Here is an 18,614-nt window from a genome sequence, read left to right as displayed (position 1 = left end):
CAGAGCTGTTTGGCAGCCTGCAGTTCCAGCCCGGGGCTTGAGAATCCAGACTTCCCAGGCGACGGAAGTCTATCCCTGCTTGAGTCCTGCGCTCTACCGGCTTCCCACGCCTTCCACGCGGGGTAGCAGGCAGCCGGCAGCCGCCCGGCGTGTTTCCCTCGAGCCCAGCCCACTCGCTACGCCTCCCTGATTGCACTCCGGGCCTGCTGGCCAACTCCAGGGGTTCAAGTGTGGGCACGGGCAGCACACCACTCAGGAGTGGAGGGGGTGCAGGGGGGGATGGGAAGGGGAGTCGGGGCCAGGACTAAGCAGCTTCTCTCCAGGTCATCCCAGAAATGTCGTGGCACTCGCTGCACCCCAGGTATCACTAACTTGACCCTGACTGCCTAGCAAATCCGAACCCTACTACCTGCCTGGAGCTGGGCTCAGACACGGCGTCCAGCTGGGTCCTTAGGGACTCGGCCTTCTAGACGAACTACTTTCGGTCTGTCCTTCCGGCGGCCCCCCGCGGCCAGGGACGCCCCTTTCCAGGCCCGCGCCCCGGGACTCGGCGATCCGGGATCCGACTTGGGCGCTCGCGGCGCGCGCACGGGGCCGGGCCGCGCTGGCTCCGGGATCGCGGCTGCGCAGTGGGACCCGAGCCGGGAAAAGGGGGCGGGGCGAGTCGGAATAAGGGGGAGGGCGCGGGGCGGGGCGGCCAGGGCGGAAGCCATGTTGGCGTCTCTCCCCGAGCGGGGGGCTGCGAGCGTTCTCCTCTCCCCGTGGGTGTGACCGGGTTCCGAGCGGCTGCGGGCTGCGGGGGGCGGGGACGGTTAGGCCGGTCGGCGGCGGCGGCGGTGGCGGCCGCAGCGCGGAGCCCGGCGATTGTGACCGCTGGGCGAGGAAGGGATCAGCAGCCGCCCCCCTCGCCGTGCGGCCCCCTGCACGCCCCCCCTCCCCGGCCGGGAGGGAGGCGGGGGGCACCCGGGGCCCGCCATGAACCCCGGCTTCGATCTGTCCCGGCGGAACCCGCAGGAGGACTTCGAGCTGATTCAGCGCATCGGCAGCGGCACCTACGGCGACGTCTACAAGGTAAAGGCGAGGGGCCGCGCGCCGCCGAGGCCGCGGGGTCGGACCCGCGCCGGAGGCCCGGGGCGCCGGGGCTTCCGAGGCGGCGCTGCTGTCGGCGGAGGCGCGGGCGCCCGGGAGGAGGAGCGGCGCCCGGGGCTCCGCCGCCTGGTATGGAACAAAGAGCAAATGTTTGACCCGGGGACCTCCGAGCCCTTCCCTGGACGCGATCCTAGCTCCCTCCTCTCTAGGGCGCTCTTCCCGGGAAGAGGGAGCTGCGGCCACAGGCCACGGCTCGTCGGTGCAGGGGGGCTAGGTGCGTGTTGCCTTGGCGGTGGCAGTGCACGAACCAGAAGGCGGGGTTGGCGTATGTCAACCCTGCGGGCGTCAGCCGGCCCCGGGGGTCGCCCGCCGGAGGTGGGCAGCCGCTGCCCAGCAGGCCCGTAGGTGATGATTGCAGGCCTCCTGGCAGAACCCCTCCACCTTTCTGGTTCTGCGCAGCTCGAGGTGCGTTTCGCGTAATTTTCCAACCAGTGACTTTCATGTGTCAAACAGCGCTACTTAGTATATGTATGTGTGCGTGTGCGCGTTTTTGGAGGGAAGATCAACTTTGTTTTCCCCAATTGGGCTCTGAGGCCATATGAAACTCCCCCCTTACCCCCCCTCCCCACACCCCCACAGTGACACATAAGAGAGCGCTTTGGGAACCCGTAGGAAAGGTACGGGTTTGACAAGGTTAGAATTCAAAATCCATTAGTCGTACAGCATTGCTGTTATAATGGGGCCACTTCTAAATGCGGGAGGATAAATCACTCTTCCCTGGCCAGCTCAACTCTTGGCCCCACAGAGGCTGCCAAGAGGAGAGGAGGACACTGCCAGACGGGGCAGCAGCCCTGATTTAGTCGCGGATCGTCTTACTGGTAACTGAAGCTGAACCCCGCCGGTTTCACCTAACACCTGAGGATGCACAAAGAAGTGGCAATTGGTCTTAGAAAGTTTGGTCGGCAGTAATGTTGAAGCTGTAGGTTTTGACTTTTGCTCTCAGTGTAATGCCTTTGATGACTTTAATACGTGGCCGGGACCCTGCCGTTCAAGGAGCGGAGTTGGGCTGTTAACCACAAGGGGTAGGCAGTTTGAAACCACCAGCTGGAGAAAGAAGAGGCTCTCTTCCTCCATAAAGAGTTACAGTCTCGGGGAAACCACGAGGGCATTTCTCCTCTGTGCCCGGAGGAGAGTTGCTTTGAGTTGGAATTGGGGGCAGGGAGTTCAGATTGGTTTGGGATTACTTGGCCATCATTTGTTGTCCTGATGATTTGCTTTCACCTGCGTGACTCATTGCTTGGAATTCCCACCGCCAATATCCCAACTCCCAAATGCAGGGCCATCGCATCGGTTCTGATTCATACCCTGGACACGGGGATTCTGAGGCTATAGATCTTTTAGGGAACAAACAGCCTCATCTTTTTCCCTCACAGCAGCTCCTGGGTTTGAACTGGCCACATTCACCTGGCCTCACCACCAGGGCTCCTCGATTGTCTTCTAACATGCTAATGGAGCAGAGCAGCTCTCTACAAGGTGGCAATTCACACTCAAGCTCTGGTTGCACAGTGGTGAAGGCGCTCTGCTGTGAACCTGAAGGCCAGCTGTTTGAACCCACCTGTTACCCCATGGGGGCACAATAGGACAATCTGCTTCTTCAAAGGTTACCTTGGAGACCCTGTGGGGCCGGTTCTATTCTGAAGAATAGTGTCACTGTGTCTCAGAAAGGATGCGACATGCTTGATTTGGATTTGTGCAGTTTATCACTTGGGTAGTGAAAAAATAGTGTTGGTCCTAAGTCTTGTAGTTTTTGTTTGTTTTGTTTTTTGACCTTTGGGGCATTAACAACAGCATTAAACAACTCTTTCAATCATTACTGTATGGCAGTTTTATTTTGCACCGTAAAGAAGAGCAGATTAGAGATTAGCGTGATGGCAGTGGAACAGGAGGACTTGAGCTGCTTGAGTCACAGGTGGGGATCGGAAGGATGATTAGGCGGATGCTTAGGGCCGCTGGAGGGGTGAGAGAGTTACCAGGTAAAAGGAGCAGGAATGGGGAGCCTTGAAGGATTTGAAGGAAAACCTATACTGCCCTACTAGCCAGGGAAGGAGAATCGTCTTAGATCATCTAGGGCTATAACGTCTTGTAAGGCCTTCTCAGGACAGTAAGGAGCTGCGGGGTGGGGACTGCAAGGGGGAAGAGTCCATTGGAAGGCATTGCAATCTTCTAGGTAAGGAGAAATGGAGTTCTGGTGGTGTAGTGGCTACATATTGGGCTGTGCTCTGCAAGGTCAGCAGATTGAAACCACCAGCTGCTCAGCAAGACAGAGACTGGCTTTCCACTCTGTTAACAGCTACATTCTCAGAAACTCACAGCGCAGTGCTACCCTGTCCTGTAGAGTCACTCTGAGTTGGCATTGATTAGATGGCAGTGAGTAGTGAGATATGGAGTAGAAGTGGATAAATCCTAGTAGTTTAGGAATAGTTCATGGAGCCTACTTATATTCAGATGAAATGTTCATTAAAACTGCATTAATGTATACGTCTTAAACAGCAGTGTGTACACCGAGTTCTTTATAGGAATAATTGGTCACATATTTACTACACAAAAATAAAAATGCAAACAGCTAGTAGCTAAGTCACATGATTAAAAAGTATAAAAATTAAGATCTAGGGTTTATCGATTTCTAGGACATCCAAGTGCAATACAGGTATCATTAATTAGTCATTTGTTTAAAATAATGATCATAGCTAACATTTAGGGAGCACTTATTACTCGCCAGGCCCTGTTCTAATCTTTTACCTTGTCTTAATTAGGTTTCATACCATGAAATAGATGCTGACATTAGCTTCGTTTTGTGTTTGAAAGAAATTGAAGCAGTGTATGGATTGTGATAAGAGTTGTATGAGTCCCAATAAAATGATTTAAAAGGAAGAAAAAAAAAATTGGTAGGTGGAAAGGCCAAAACTAGAATCAGGTTAGTTTTAGAGACTGAGGTCTCTCAATTAAGTTTTCCTCCCTAGTGATGGATTCCCCAAACTTACTGCCTCTGAGTCATTTCTGACTGAAGGCAATCGTACAGGGCAGGGGAGACCTGCCCCCGGCTGTTTCCAGGGCTGTTGCTCTTCATGGGGGCAGAAAGCCCCATCTTTTCTTCCGTGGAGCCGGCTGGTAACTTCAGAATTAGCAACCCCAGAGATAGGAGTAGGATAGATAATGTATTGTGGAATGTTCAGTGAAGAAACTGAGGCGCGTGGTTAGTTCGGCTTGTGAGTAAGCCACATTCCAAGTTCTGGAGGTCGTTAGTAGATGGGAGTCCCTAATTGCTGTCGTACGGCCAAGCTGCACTGTTTCTGCAGAGTCAGCCAAGTGCACCTCAGATCATGGACGCTTGATCCTGCCTGCCCAAGCTCTTCTGATAGCCGGGGCCCAGAGCAGAAATGCCCCAAGTGATTTGGGGCAGCATTCTCCCTGCCCGCTAACAACCCCAACACTTAAGCCATATTGTATGCTTATCTATAATGCTCATGTGTCCAAGAGAATATGTTTTTCTAACTTGTTTTACTGTTTTAGATGTTTTTCTTATTTGTATGAATTAATGTTGATTGGTTAGAGACAAGTGCATTACAAGATTTGTTTCTAAAAGCCACAACAAGAATACTGCCATCAAGTAGATCGTGACGCCAGGGGGCGTCTCTGAGACTGCACATCTTCACAACAACAGACAGCCTCATTATTCACCTGGCGCAGTGCTTCTCCACCTTCCTAATGTCGAGACGCTCTCCTACACTACAGTTCCTCTCTTGTGGTGACCCCCAACCATAGAATTCTTTTTGTTACTACTCCATCTTACTTGTTCACTGCTTTCCCAGCAGGGCCCTTCAAAAGTCCATAGATACCAATAATTTGCTCCTTAACTTTGTCAATATGTAGGTGCTAAAAATGCAATGGTTGGATTAAGAAGTTAGAGACTAGTTTTCTACAGTCATTCTTAGAAGGCCCTGGTGCTGTAGCCGTTGGGCCGCTAACCCTGAGGTCAGCAGTTTAAACCACAAACAGCTTCACGGGAGAAAGAGGAGGTTTTCTGCTCCTGTAAAGTTTCAGCGTCTTGGAAACCCACAGGGGCAGTTCTGTTCTGCATTCTGCCCTGTAGGGGCTGCAGTGAGTTGAAATTGACCTGATGGCAGTGAGTGAAATCGTTTTAAGGGATTTTTGTTTTGAAAACTCTGTTCTACCCAGTGTCATGTGTATTACATTTCAGGTGCCATGGTTTAGTTTAAAAGCACTGAACTAGGATGTGGAAAAGCTGGGATTTGTTAGCTCTGTGACCTTGTAAAATCACTTAACTTCTCTGAACTGTTTTATCATGAAAGTATTATTAACATATGCCCTCTGCTTTTGGTGTCAAATGACTTGAGTTTCACTCAGCAAATTAGTTAACTTTTTATTTTTATTTAAGTCCCTAGAATCATCTTATTTTTTCCTAAGCTTATAAGATAAAGTTAACTCACACACAATAAAACAAAACAAGCCATACCTTATTCTTAAGATCTGTAACTCTGTGAGCTTTATTTGTCAGATGAAGTATCTGCAGCAGAGGTGACCTGAGGTTGGACACCTAGAGCTCTCTGGCGTGGACCTTCGTGGGCCCATAAACCCCCCTGAAAGTAATAGGCTGAGGGCTCTATGTAGGTGTGATTTGAGGAGAGAGGCTTAGAGCATTCATTACATTCTCAAAGAGGTCTATAATACAAACAAAAGAAAACTATTGATCTTGTAGACTTCTCATTTGAAGGAGTTGGGTTTTGAGAAATGAAGTACGATAGTTCTATATTAGATCTCAGGAGTCTAATGGTATAATGGTCCATATATTGAGCTGCAAACCACAAGATCAGTGGTTCAAACCCACTGACCACTCTGCAGGAGAACGAGGTAAGGATTTAAAGTCTTGGAACCTGGGGTGGGGGGGCAGTTCTGCCCAGCTCCATAGGGTCTCTAAGTGCTGGATTCAACATGACGGCAGTGAGCGATGAGACCCACTGTCGGCTCTTAGTGTAGTAGCTTTCACATACATTGCTCTGTCATTTCTCTGGCAGATTTCAAGTTTAATTTATGCTTGTTGTTAGGTGCTGTTGAGCCCGTTTTAACTCAGCCACCTGATGTCTATGGGCAGGAACCACTCCTGGGTCCTGCACCATCCTCACAATTGTTGCAATGCTTGAGCCCGTTGTTGCAACCACACCGTGGCTCCATCTTGACAGTCCTTTTCCAGAAACTGGAAGGGCCTGAACGTTTCGTATTCTGGCTTATCCCCCATTGATCGCTGAAGAAAAGCAGCCAGTGCTAGAGCTGGAGCTAGGGCAAACCAAAGGAGAGCTTAAAGCGCTTACTTGGTCCACAACTGGGCCCATAAGCAACATGCTGATAAATGGGAAGAGTTTGAGGTTGTCAAGGACTTCTTTTTACTTAGATCCAAATCCATGCCCAGGGAAGCAGCAGTTAAGAAATCCAGTGCCTTACTGCCTCCAGGAAATCTGCGCAGGCCGTCGTTTAAAGTGTTAAAGAGCCAAGGGATCCCTTGGAGCACGGAGGTCCACCTAGCCTACGCCTTGGTGTTTCCGTCATCTCACGTGCACGAGGACGACGCATTTGAGTTATGACGTTGCGAAGGATGTTCAAAGTCCTGTACAGACTGCCTGAAGGACAAACAAATCTGTCTGGGAGGAAGTACAGCCAGAACGTTGCCCAGAAGTGAATGGTGAGATTTGGTCTCACGTACTCTGGACGTGTAATCAGGAGACAGCAGGCCCGGAGAGTCAGAGGAAGGAGAGAAGCGCCTGGAGGAGGTAGACTGACACAGTGGCTGCCACGTGGCCTCCCGCATGCCAGCGGTGGTCAGGATGGCACAGGCCCGGGCAGTTGACCATAGGGCCGCTGTGACAGCAAACTGACTCCACGTTTACATACAATAGCAACCACAAGGCTTCAAATCCGTCCCACAACTATGCTGAGAATTTGCATCGCCCCACCCCCCAGCTATACAGAAGCAGAACCTACTTTGTAACAAGATCCTCCTATGATTCTGTGTACATAGGAATCACCTGGAGTTCTATAGGAATCACATGGGCTTTGGGTAAAATGCAGATTCTGGGGAAGTCTGACTGGGATGGAAATGCAAATTTTATGAAGGGGTCCAACTGGACGAACTAGTGTCTAAGGAAGTGTCCACCGAGGCTTCACTTTCCTTCCTTCCTTCTTTGTTTAAGGTGGGGGTTATTTCCACTTTATTCTGAGTTCAATCTTTAGGCCAAGACTGTTCGCTCTCAGCAAGGACTCTGTGACCAAGGGCATGTTCTTTCCTGGCTCCTGGCTTCCCTTTCGTCCCTCGGACAGATTCCCACCCACGTGCCTCCATTCTGGTGCCCTGGCAACACATTGCAATGGATGAGCTGTAGAAAATTCAAAGAACAGACCAAAGCAGGTGTTCTGGCTTTGGCCTGCATCTGAGTGCAGGCAGGGAGGTACCTACTTCCACGATTTTGTCTGTGGCGGTCTTTAGAGGAAGCCTCTTGGTCAAGTATGAGTTCTGTTTTATATGTGTCAAATTTGTAGGGACGTTGGGTCAGATACTTACTTTTAAAAAAAGTAAAGAATTAGCAGCGCTTTAGTACCGGAAGCAGGAGAAAGGGAAGCTGTCTGCTCCCATCAGCTGTAGTATCTCACAACCCGTATAGCGCGGCTCTACTCTGTCCCTTTGAGTTGCCGTGAGTCACAGTCAATTTGATGGCCACGGGTTTTGGTGCAAGAAAAGACTTTTGAAGCCTTTTAATGAACTTAAAGCTACATGAGCTGCAGGTAAGGGGAAAGATGGGACTACTGTTGTAAGCTGTGTCGGTTCACTTCTGTCAGATAAAGCAAGTATGGAAAACATTAAAGGGCACATGTGAGCTGACTGAGAGTCAGACAGGTGACCTGGGGACTGCCAGTGTTCGCGAAAGCACATCTGAACCCGTATTTCGCTTTGAGAATGAATAGTTTGTAGTAAGTCCTCTTATGAGCCTACTTGGAGCAACCACCAGATACAGTGCAGCTAAAACATGAAAGGAAATCTTTGGGACTGAGTGGACTAGCAAAAACTGACAAGGCTTGATACGTGGTCTTAAGGTAGTTACAGGGGCAGGAAATGGAGCGATAGCGAGCTATCATCGTTTGAGATAAAAATCCTGTTGACTTCCTCATTTTCAGCACATTAAACCTCTTACTGGCTGAGAGGTTCTCAAAGCCTAAACCACGTCCACGGTATTAGTGGATTTGGACTCAGAACTCCAAAGCTGTACAACTTTATGGAAACCCACTGCCTCTCTTTCGCTCTTGGAGCAGCTGGTGGGTTGGAACCATTGTGCCAGGAGGGCTCCAGAATTCTCTGTTGTTGTTAGGTGCTGTTGAGTTGGTTCAGACTCATAGTGACCTGATGTACAACAGGAGGAAATGATGCCTGATCCTGCCCCATCGTCACAATTGTGCTTATGTTTGAGCCCGTTGTTGCGGCCACTATGTCAACCCCTCTCTAGACACATCGTTATCTGGACAGCCTCCCTCTCCGTATCACAGGCTCGCGATTAAGAGTCGTATTCTGGAGAAAGACTACCTCGTTTCACTGTTTGACCTGTCCCCAATGACTTGAGTCATCTTCCTGGGCCTCGGTTTCCTCGGTTGTAAAACAGACATGCCCAGATGAATGACACATACTAATAATCACCCTGCAGTTGCTAATTGTTAGTATCTAGTATTATGTATTTATTCTTTTACTGTCCTTTGTTTCTAACCTCCCCTGCTCCTCCAGGCTTCTGACTCATGGGTGTGCACTTGCCTGTGTAGGCAGCCGGGAGTCGGCTTCACTCGATGGCAGTTACTGTCCTGCAGTTTGTCGGCCTGCCCTTCCTCCCTCCCCATGAGTGTACGTTGCCTCCTCATTCCCCGAGGGGCTCGGTCCAAATGTTATTTAATCGGGCCATCCATTCCTCACTCCCTGTAAGAGGGAGAGCACAGCAGGAGTGGGCCCAAATTTTGTAGGACTGAAATGCAATTGGTGGGGGATTAGAGGTAGGGGGTGTTTCCTTAAGAGAAAGAATTAGAATTAAAAATGAATTACGAAGATGATCGTTCATTTGGAGAAAGAAGAGGTGCACCACAAAACCTAACCTTTCTAACCTTAGAGTCAGGTCCCTTCTTTCTGAGCTCTGTAAGCTTTTCATCAGAAATGCCACATAAAATATTTCCTGACAGTCTCCTGGTTCCCCCCTCCTCCCCAGGTATTTGGTCTCTCCCAGCCACTCTCAGCACTAATAGGAACCTGTGCAGTCAGTGGCCTGGGCTTTTTAAACTTCATAGGAAATCTCCCTCTGGCTCTTCCTGTGCCAGTTAATCCGCATGGCCCTACTAGTTTCGTTTACTCTTGTCTCCTCACTAGTGTATAAATGCCGGAAGCCGGGGAGTTGGCTTTGCCCACGGTTTTGTCCCTGGAGCCTAGGCGAGTGCTTGAGTGGAACCCGGAGAGAGCATTGTTCTGGCTGGGAGAAATCATGGCATTGAGCTGGACCTGGAGCTCTGGCAGTGATGGGTCCAGAGTAAATGAAATGCTGTTGGTTATTAGACCTAAAGTTAATCAGTATGCTTTGTGTAAGTGTCTTCTGCCTAGTCAGCAATGCACATCACTGTGACAGGCATAAGCAGGTCCTCTGCCAGTTTCGACTGAAGACCCTCTGCAGGCTAACTAGTGAATATGAGAAGCTGGCCTTTGTTTTGAGAGGTGAAATCTTGCTTTTTTTGCTTTTGCAGTCTTTTATCGTGTTGCAAGATGCCACGTTTCACAGCACCAACTGCCTTGACCTGTGATCATAGGTTAAGATTCTCCATGTGACCGTGTACTGACTGCGTTGGTCTTTAAACTCTGTGGCCAGCGTTTTAGATTTTATTATAAATTAAAGAATTTTCAAAGACGATATCTCTGTTTTTTAAACCTTTGATTGTGAATTGGATGAAAGTTGATAGCACAAACCCGTTTTCTATTCAACAATTCATAGATATTCATGTCACTCATTGCAATATTTCCAATATAACATAACTTATCCCACTTCCTATGTTTTCGGTTCCCTTCCTCCTTTCCTCACGCTTCAGAACTTGGTCACTGAGTAAATGCTGCCCTTTTGACTGCAAGGACTACGGGCCTCCCTGGTGTTACGGTTCTCCACTTAGACCTGTTGCTTGGCTGGAAATTGTACAACAAGGGCCTGTTCATCAATTTTCAGACCTGAAAGAAAACTGTCATAATTTCAAGGTTCCTCCAGTCTGCCTGACCAATAAGGGGTCTTTTTTATGATTGTAAATTTTGTTGCACATTTTTCTCCCACATTATTTAGGACTTTCTAACGTGATCCCTTTCAGAGCAATTGGTAGTGATAATCAGACACCGTCTGCTTCTGAGTTCAGGGTTGTTGGAGGCTGATAGTTCAGTAGATGTGAACTAATGTTTTTATGTGTGTTCGATTTTCTTCACTCTCTGAGGAACTGGAATGGATGGCACTGGGCATTCTGACTTTTTAACAGTCACATGGTCTACTTTGCTCGTATGGATTACAACTCAGTGTAAAGAAAACCAAAGTCATCACAACTGGACCAATAAGCAGAGAAACAGTTGGAAGTCAAGGGTTTCATCTCTTTTGCGTCCACAGTTAATGCTTATGGAAACAGCAGTGAAGAGCTCAAACGACACATTGTATTGGGTACATCTGCTGCACGCGATCTCTTTAAATTGTTGAAAAGCAAGGATGCTACTTTGAGGACTAAGCTGTGCCTGACCAAACCATGGTGTTTTCAGTTGCCTCATATGCATGTGAAAGTTGGACATTGACCGAAGCAAGGATGATGAGACCTTGTCTCATGTATTGTGGACATGTCAGGAGATACCAGTTCCTGCAGAGGGCCAAGGCCACCATGCCTGGTAAAGGAGCGGGGGTTGAAAAGAGGAAGGCCGTGATGAGATGGATGGACACAGTGGCTGCAGCGATGGGCTCATGCCTAGAACAATCGTAAGGATGGCACGGAGCGGGCAGTGTTGTGCATGGGGTCGTCGCTGTGAGTCGAGACTGACTCCACGTCACGGAACAACTCTGCTGGTCATGAAAAATTGAAGGGGAACAACATCTTTATCATCATTAAAAAGAATATTCGAAGCTCTATCCTGAGCTACATTGCTAAGTAGCCTATAGGGAAGACCGATTTAAGAAGTGTCCACTGGTCTAATTGTGGAGAGTTCCAGAGAAAGATATCCACATTTCCTGGAAAGGCTATTAAAATGTCTTTCACACGGACATACTGGGGAGAGATCAGACGTTACACCCCCCCACCCCCAATACATACCAACCAAAACAAAATGCTGCAATAGATTGAATGCAGAAACAGAATTGAGAACCTAACCATCTTTAATTAACCAGGTATTACAGAGTAATAAAAAATATTCAGTGCCATTGCACTATCTAGAATTTTCAAGCTTGGGAAATACCCTATGTACTCGAATATAAGCCGACCCGAGTAAATTATTACCTGGGAAACCAGAAAACTGATTGACTCGAGTATAAGCCTAGGGTGGGGAATTCAGGATGTGAATTAGCACAGAGACCAGAGGGGAGAGACGGAGCGCAGCCACAGACACATCCTTACCAGTTCACCTCCTGGTGTAAGTGAATCACTATGGGTGCTTCTGTGAATGGAGCAGTCCATGTCATGGACGGCTCTGATTGGTCAGATGTGAGTAAACAAGCATTCAAAGCCCTGCAGTGTCAGCGGGGCTTTGAATGAACAGCAGAGGAACAGCAATTATCCCCGTGAGATGTTACATTTCCTGGAAAGGCTATTAAAATGTCTTTCACACGGGTATCACTGACCCGTGTATAAGCTGAGCCCCAGTTTTCCAGCACATTTTTGGTGCCGAAAAACTCAGCTTATACACGAGTATATACGGTAGGTATTTTTCACAAAAACATTATTTGTGCTAAACATGCCATTGTGTTTCAGGATTGATAGTTTAAATTTGTTTTCTTTTTTAGTTTCTAAATTAGAAATAATTCACATAAAGAACTTTAGGGTTCTCAGTAATGTGAGGGTGTAAAGGGTTCTGAAACTCGCAAACTTTAAGAAGCCGTGCCCCAGCACATATTCCTGTCTCCCATTACCTCTGGTTTAGTATCAATTTCTTGCTGAAGTAATCCTGAAGCCCTTGTAACACTGTTATTCTTGGTACAAATTCCTTAAAGTGCACTCAACGTCCCACCACCTCACAGCGAAACTACTTTACCTGGCTTTCAGGAAGTTCTGTAAAGTGTTACTTTCCGAGTTAGTCTTATTTTTACATATTCTCTAATAGAGCAAAAACTTGAGATTGCCCAGGATTTCACTTTACTTATTTAATCTGTGTGCTGACGAAATAACGGAGAAGCTGGACTTTGTGGCTAAAAAGATTGCATCAGGATGGGAGAAGGGCCATTAAGAGGCTTCAGTTTTCGACGACACAATCTCATGGAAAACCAGAGGATTTGAAGTACTTACTTTGAAGATCAGTGAACACAGCCTTGCGAAAAAACTTATCTTCACATCTAGACAACCAATAGACAACATCGTGATGGAGGAAAAATTGACATTGTCGAGTATTTAATTTTGCTTGGATCCACAATCAATGCTCAGGAACACAGCAGTCAGTAAATCCAATAATGTCTTGCTCAGGTCAAAGCTGCTGCCCAAGACCTTTTTATTTTCCATGTGTCCAAGCGCAAGGATGTCACGTTGTTGAGTAAGGTATACCTGACTCGAGCCTTGGTTTTTGTCACGGCCCCGTTTGTGTGTGAGACGGAGACAATGAGTAAATGAGTAAGGCAGACTAGAGAGGAACTGATGTATCTGAATTATGGTGTTGGCAAAGAATATTGAATACACGATACTCTCAGAACAAACAGATCTGGAAGGGGTAAAGTTAGAATGCTCCTTTAGAATGCATTCTGAATGGAGCAAATGTATCAGGAGAGATCAGTACCTGGAGAAGAACATTGTGCTTAGTGAAGTCGAGGGCCAGTGAGAAAATACGAAGACCTTCTATGAGATGAACTGACACAGTGCCTGTTACAAACACACTGGTGAGGATGGCACCGAACTGGTCAGCCTTTCATTCTGTGGTGTTGAAGGTTGGTATTTGTTGAAACTAGTTCAGCAGTAGCTAACCACAAGAGCTTCTTCATAAAACACCATTCTAACTAGTTTCCTTGTGCAATCCAAGATCATAGCAGTGAGCCTTTCCTATTGTTAATTTTAATCTGTAACGCAAATCAGTGTCTTTGGGTCTCTCAGACTTGGACTACATCCTTTTACACCATTGATGATGTTGGAACACCACATGTTGTTTATTTGCAATACCTGGGTTCACCGATTTATCCTGATCTTCCTCACGTTGATACAGTTTATTATGTAATATTAAAAATTAAGTCATTGGTAGCAAGACTGATCTCATCAGAAAAGCCTTAGAGGATACAGATTCAGAACTTCTCCTAAATCATCACTTGTACACTGTCGGCTGTTTTCCTTGAAGTGATGGGTTCGTGTAGCTAACATTTCAGAAAATGTTTCCCAAACACCACAGCCCGAATAGCTGTATTTTGCCTGTCACTTTCACGAGTAAGAGTGGTGTTTTACGAAGCCAGTGGTTCAGTTCATCTCGCCACTCATAGTCACCCCCCGGTGTCCCTTGAGACATCTGCGGTGTTCCGCACACAGCAGCACCTGGGCTTTGAGCATGCGTCTCATTTCATCACATAGGCGATTAGCGTGACATGCGTTCAGAGCTCAGACTGAATAGAATCTAGGTTTGTCTGCCAAGGGAGTTCATAGTAAAATGGGCTTCCCCCGCCCCCTGTGAGTAAGTCCTAGTAGATTGTGGAATCACTGCCATAATTTATAGCAGCAGTTACCTGCCCACTGCTGTTGTAGCACTTAGGCAAATGCCATCAGCGAAGGGTCGCCGTAAAGCGAGTGGCCATGAAGGGACATCTCGGAGGAAACTTTGGCAGGATTTCTGGAGAAATATGGGGGACGGGAATAAAAAGAGGACTTCAAAAATTTAAACCAGCGTGGGTAGTGCAGGGTAGGTACTTGATAAATGTAATTCCGATAAATAATGGGGTAACGATATGAACCTACAAAGTAAAATTAAGAAGGGAGAGAGATGGGAATTTTAGATGTTTTATTGAAAATGAAAATCTCTGGGATTTTTTCATTATTATAGCAGCTACTCTACAGAAATGCTGATAATGAGTTTGTGTTTTCTGTGAGGAGTACTTCTTGAGCAGTGACGTAGGAACTGGTGAGGGCCTGTCCTTTCAACTCCTCCTGGGGGGCTGGCAAAGGCTGCACGCAGACACAGGGAGTAAGTGATACAAGACATCAGGAACCGAAGAAAAAATGCTTCCTGTTCTGAATATGAGACACGTTTTAAAAGACTGGAAGAAAACAATGATTAATAATCTTCTAAAAGGTGAACTCTCTTAATATTTAGATGTGTTTTCTTATGCATAAGTAGTTGATGCACAAAAGTTAGGTGTTCTACTTGAAAATCAAGTTCTAAACACTGAAAGTCTATTTCTTGTGTTTGGGTGAGTTTTGACAAGCATATGCTCCTGCGGAACCCATACCCTTACTTAGGTGCAGAGCATCATTTCCCAAAGCGGGTGATGCTGCTCCCTGGGGGGACCTGGGAACGCTCAAGGGGCTGCCGAAGCGCCGAGATCTCACTCTATTCTGGAGTATGGGTTAGAGGACAAACATTGTTAATTGCCAGCGGGGCACTGGGTAACGTCTTTTCTGAAAAGGGCATGATAGGCCACGGAAGTGTGGGAACCTGTGGTAGAGACTTCTCCACACCTCAGCGTTCTCTTGTCTCGCGCTCCAGCCCCTCCTCTCCCCTGGACTTTGTGTAAATGAAGCAGCAATCAATGCTGATGGCAGTCAGGTAGCAGTATTGGTGAGTATATTCTGGACTCAGTATCCCCCAACTGGGCTGATTATCGGAATCACCTGGGCATCTGGTGACCATACCGATCCCTGGGCTCCCTCCTTTCCCTCTGGGTTCTGATTCATTAGTTTACTCAGGGAGCCTGGAGATCTGTGTTTTCACCACACCATCGGGTGATCCCAATGATGAGTCAAGTTTGGGAACCCACGACAATGTCCCTACTTCGATGAGCCCTTTATCCTTAATATCTCACTGTCCTAGTGTATCTTTTTAAGGCTGGAAGTCGGGTGTCTGAGCCCTCCCAACTTTGTTGGACGTTTTCTAAACTGCCTTTTCCAAATCACTTGCTTTTCTGTATAAATTTATTTTATTTTTGAAAGAATTATAAACTCATGGGAAGTTGCTAAACATAGTACAAATAGGTCCTTTGTTGCCAGCCCCTCACTTACACCGATGGTGACATCTTTATATAACTATAGGGTGCAATGAGAACGAGGAAATGGTCACAGTAAAGTTACCTAGACATTAGTCGGTTTTCACGTGCCCTAAAACAAGCGTGGAGGCAGCAGTGAACTTCTGGCTTCACAACTGTGGGGGAGAGAGGGAGAGTCAGCACCATTAGTCCCAGCTAACCAGAGCTGATTCCTATGAGTCTGAGGTCAAACCTGCCTCCAGCCTGTTTACCAATCCTGATCCTGCCCCTCCCACCGCCCTTGACTTCTCAGCTATGTGTGAGGGTTGACTGCAGGGCCACACACAGCTCACAGGCCACACTCACCATTGGGATTTGATTAGGGACGTTGCACGTTGCAGGTCAGGAGCAGGAGTGGTCAGGGCATGGTTCTTTGGTCTGGACCGTCTCCCCAGCCTTGCCCACAGGCTGTGACACCCATCCATCTCCACTCTGTTAAGGAATGTGACAAAGCTGTTTTAGCGCTGCTGGTACATGCCCACCAGGCACTCCACTGCCAAAAGCTTCAGCTCCAGGACGCTGAGCTCAGCTCGTCAAATGTAGCCTCCCCGGGTAAGTGACTGGCAAGAGAGTGAGTCTTCTGCCCAAGGGCACGTAGCACTTAGCTACACTTGTTCCGAGGGCTGGGAAGCTCCACGCTGTCTCCTGTTTGGGCATGTGGTTCTGCTGATGGCACTGTTTTCTATCCCTAGAGCAAGGAAATTTACTGTGCAGGAATCTTGGGTCCAAAGGACACGCTTGCTTGCGGCTTTTCTTTCTTGATGGCAGTGAGATTCCTGCTTTTGAGATGACACTTGTTTTATACCCAGCAGGATGGCAGAACCCATCAGTCCCTTGTGTAGAGTTGCTAGTTTTTCCAGCTAACCTTGTTAACAGTCCCTCACAGCTGAGAGTTGTGTAACCAGTCTACAGTATCTTGCCCCGCCTTCTCTCACCCAGACGCATTGGTGCTCCAGAGACCCCGACTAGAGGAGCCCCACTCAACAGCTCATTGCAACCATAGGGGCGTCAGAAATTTGTGGACAAGTGGAGTGAAGAGAGAATGGGATTTTTCCATGAGTCTTTTGTGTATGACATTTTGGCACATGTATGGGATTGTATGGGATCTGCAGTTCCCTTTGTGGAAATTGGAGGTCTTATTGAATTCCATACATATAAATACGGCATCTCTTTATGTGGATTAAACATTTTTTTTCTCATCGGTATTTTGCCTCTTTTTCCTTTGCAACACCCCACTTTCCTGCGTTTTCTACTAATGTGCAGTAAAAGATAGCTCCTCTCGAGACTTTTTCAAGGTGGTGCTGTAACGATTATTAATGTGAGTCACATTTTCCGTTTTGATTACAGCTTTTCCTGCCCTGGTGGTGTCTGACTTCCTTGGACTTGACCTTGTTCATTTTTAGCTCGGAGCATATGGACTCCTTTGAAAATTGGCAAATAGGAGAAGACAGGGAAGTGCAGTTATCTAAAAACTGAAACAAAGTCATTAAAAGCCTGGTTTGTTTTATGTATGAGATAAGTGTGTGTTTATTTTACATACTTTGTTTATTTTGTTCTAGCTTTTAAAACTACATCGCAAAGCTTAAAAGTACGCAACACTGTCCTAGGTTGTTCAGCTGAATTTCTTTCTGATCTTGATCTGGTCGAGGAAACAAGACATGCATGAATGGAACATCTACAGAATGTGTTTTTAAGGCAATATTTTAACAATTATGGGGCAGAGTGATGAACTTTAAATACTATAGGAACTCAGGTTAAGAGAAAGATGGTTGGAGTTGATCTGGAGCACTTCCTCCAAGAGGGAATGTACGCACGCACACACGTGCACACACACACATACATACGCATACACACACATACATACACATACACACAAAGAAAGTATGCCATTGCATTTGTAGAAGATTCTGAAAGAGGTCATGACGCCGGTGTATCCCGTTATTAATTTTAACTTTGGTCATTTAGTTGGGTGGGTCTGCTAGGTTTCTTAACTATAAAGTTATTGTTTTTCCTTTTGTACTTCATTAATTTGTAGGGAGGTACTCTGAGCTTGTGTAATACTTGCGCCTCATCAAGCTTATACCCACTAGGTGAGCCTGCACTGCTGAGTTTTACCCAACTGATAACCGAGCTGGTGCAAATGGACATTCTCTAGTGCCGTTAATTTTCCCTACACTTACTCGTTGTTCTTCCTGAGCAAGCGCTTTCTTTGTTTTGTTTGCTTTTAGCCTCGTGGGTCCTTTACTCTTTCTCCTCCTCTGTAAATTTTCCTGTTTTTCTTTCAGCCTCGCTCATTCTTTTATTCATAATTTACCACTGTTGTTTATTTTGATGCTCAGATTGCTATCAGTTTGGCAAGTTAGGTTCCTTTGCTTTTAAGTTTTAATAATAATTTTGTTCCTAGAACTCCTTTTCTATTTACTAAGTCTGCACCATTTCTGTTTCTTTCCGTTTTACCTTCATGACTTTCCTTGTACCGGGCGTGTAGTGGTCTCTTTACAGTCACCCTACATTGCAATTCTTTGGGGTTTTACTCTTGCTCTTGCTCTGTGTTTGTTGTAGCTACTGACTCTCACTCATGGTGGGTTATAATTTTGAATTCCCCTAGGCTCCTCCCCCCCCCCCGTAAGACTCTTTTGTGGCTCAAGTTTGGGGGTGCCCTTCCAAAACAATTTTCCATTTCTTCTGCAGTATCCTTCTGAGTCGTACTAGTCCAGGCTTAATTTTTATGTTACTTTCTCGTCATGGGAATCTCCACACCTAATGACCAGGCAGATTGGAACCCCTAAATCCAATGAGCAGCAGGTTCTGGGTTTTGAGTTCTTTTTGATTTTTTATGCTTTTGAATTCCTAAAGGACTTTTTTGGTTTTCTTCCTCTGTCCAAGAACCTGGAGATGGAGGGCTTTCTACTCCTATAAAGAGGTAGTCTCAGAAACTCACAGGGGCAGTTCTATCCTGCCTTGAATGGTTTCCCCTTTCTTTCCTCTCCCTAAATTCTTCCT

At 47.0% G+C, this 18,614-nt stretch overlaps 1 protein-coding gene across 2 annotated transcripts in view; it reads left to right on the top strand.

The window, feature by feature from the left end:
• The first annotated feature begins 729 nt into the window (after positions 1–729).
• MAP4K3 (mitogen-activated protein kinase kinase kinase kinase 3) overlaps positions 730–18,614 on the top strand; it is a 180,041-nt gene continuing 162,156 nt past the window's right edge. For both annotated transcript variants that reach the window (XM_075535824.1, XM_075535823.1), the window contains exon 1: positions 730–1,071. In XM_075535824.1, coding sequence (XP_075391939.1) covers positions 976–1,071 — 96 coding nt within the window. In that variant the 5' untranslated portion in view covers positions 730–975. The remainder of the gene's footprint in view (positions 1,072–18,614) is intronic.

Source organism: Tenrec ecaudatus, chromosome 17 (genome assembly GCF_050624435.1).
Source record: "Tenrec ecaudatus isolate mTenEca1 chromosome 17, mTenEca1.hap1, whole genome shotgun sequence".
Taxonomy (NCBI): domain Eukaryota; kingdom Metazoa; phylum Chordata; class Mammalia; order Afrosoricida; family Tenrecidae; genus Tenrec; species Tenrec ecaudatus.
This window is presented reverse-complemented; position numbering and strand designations above follow the sequence as displayed.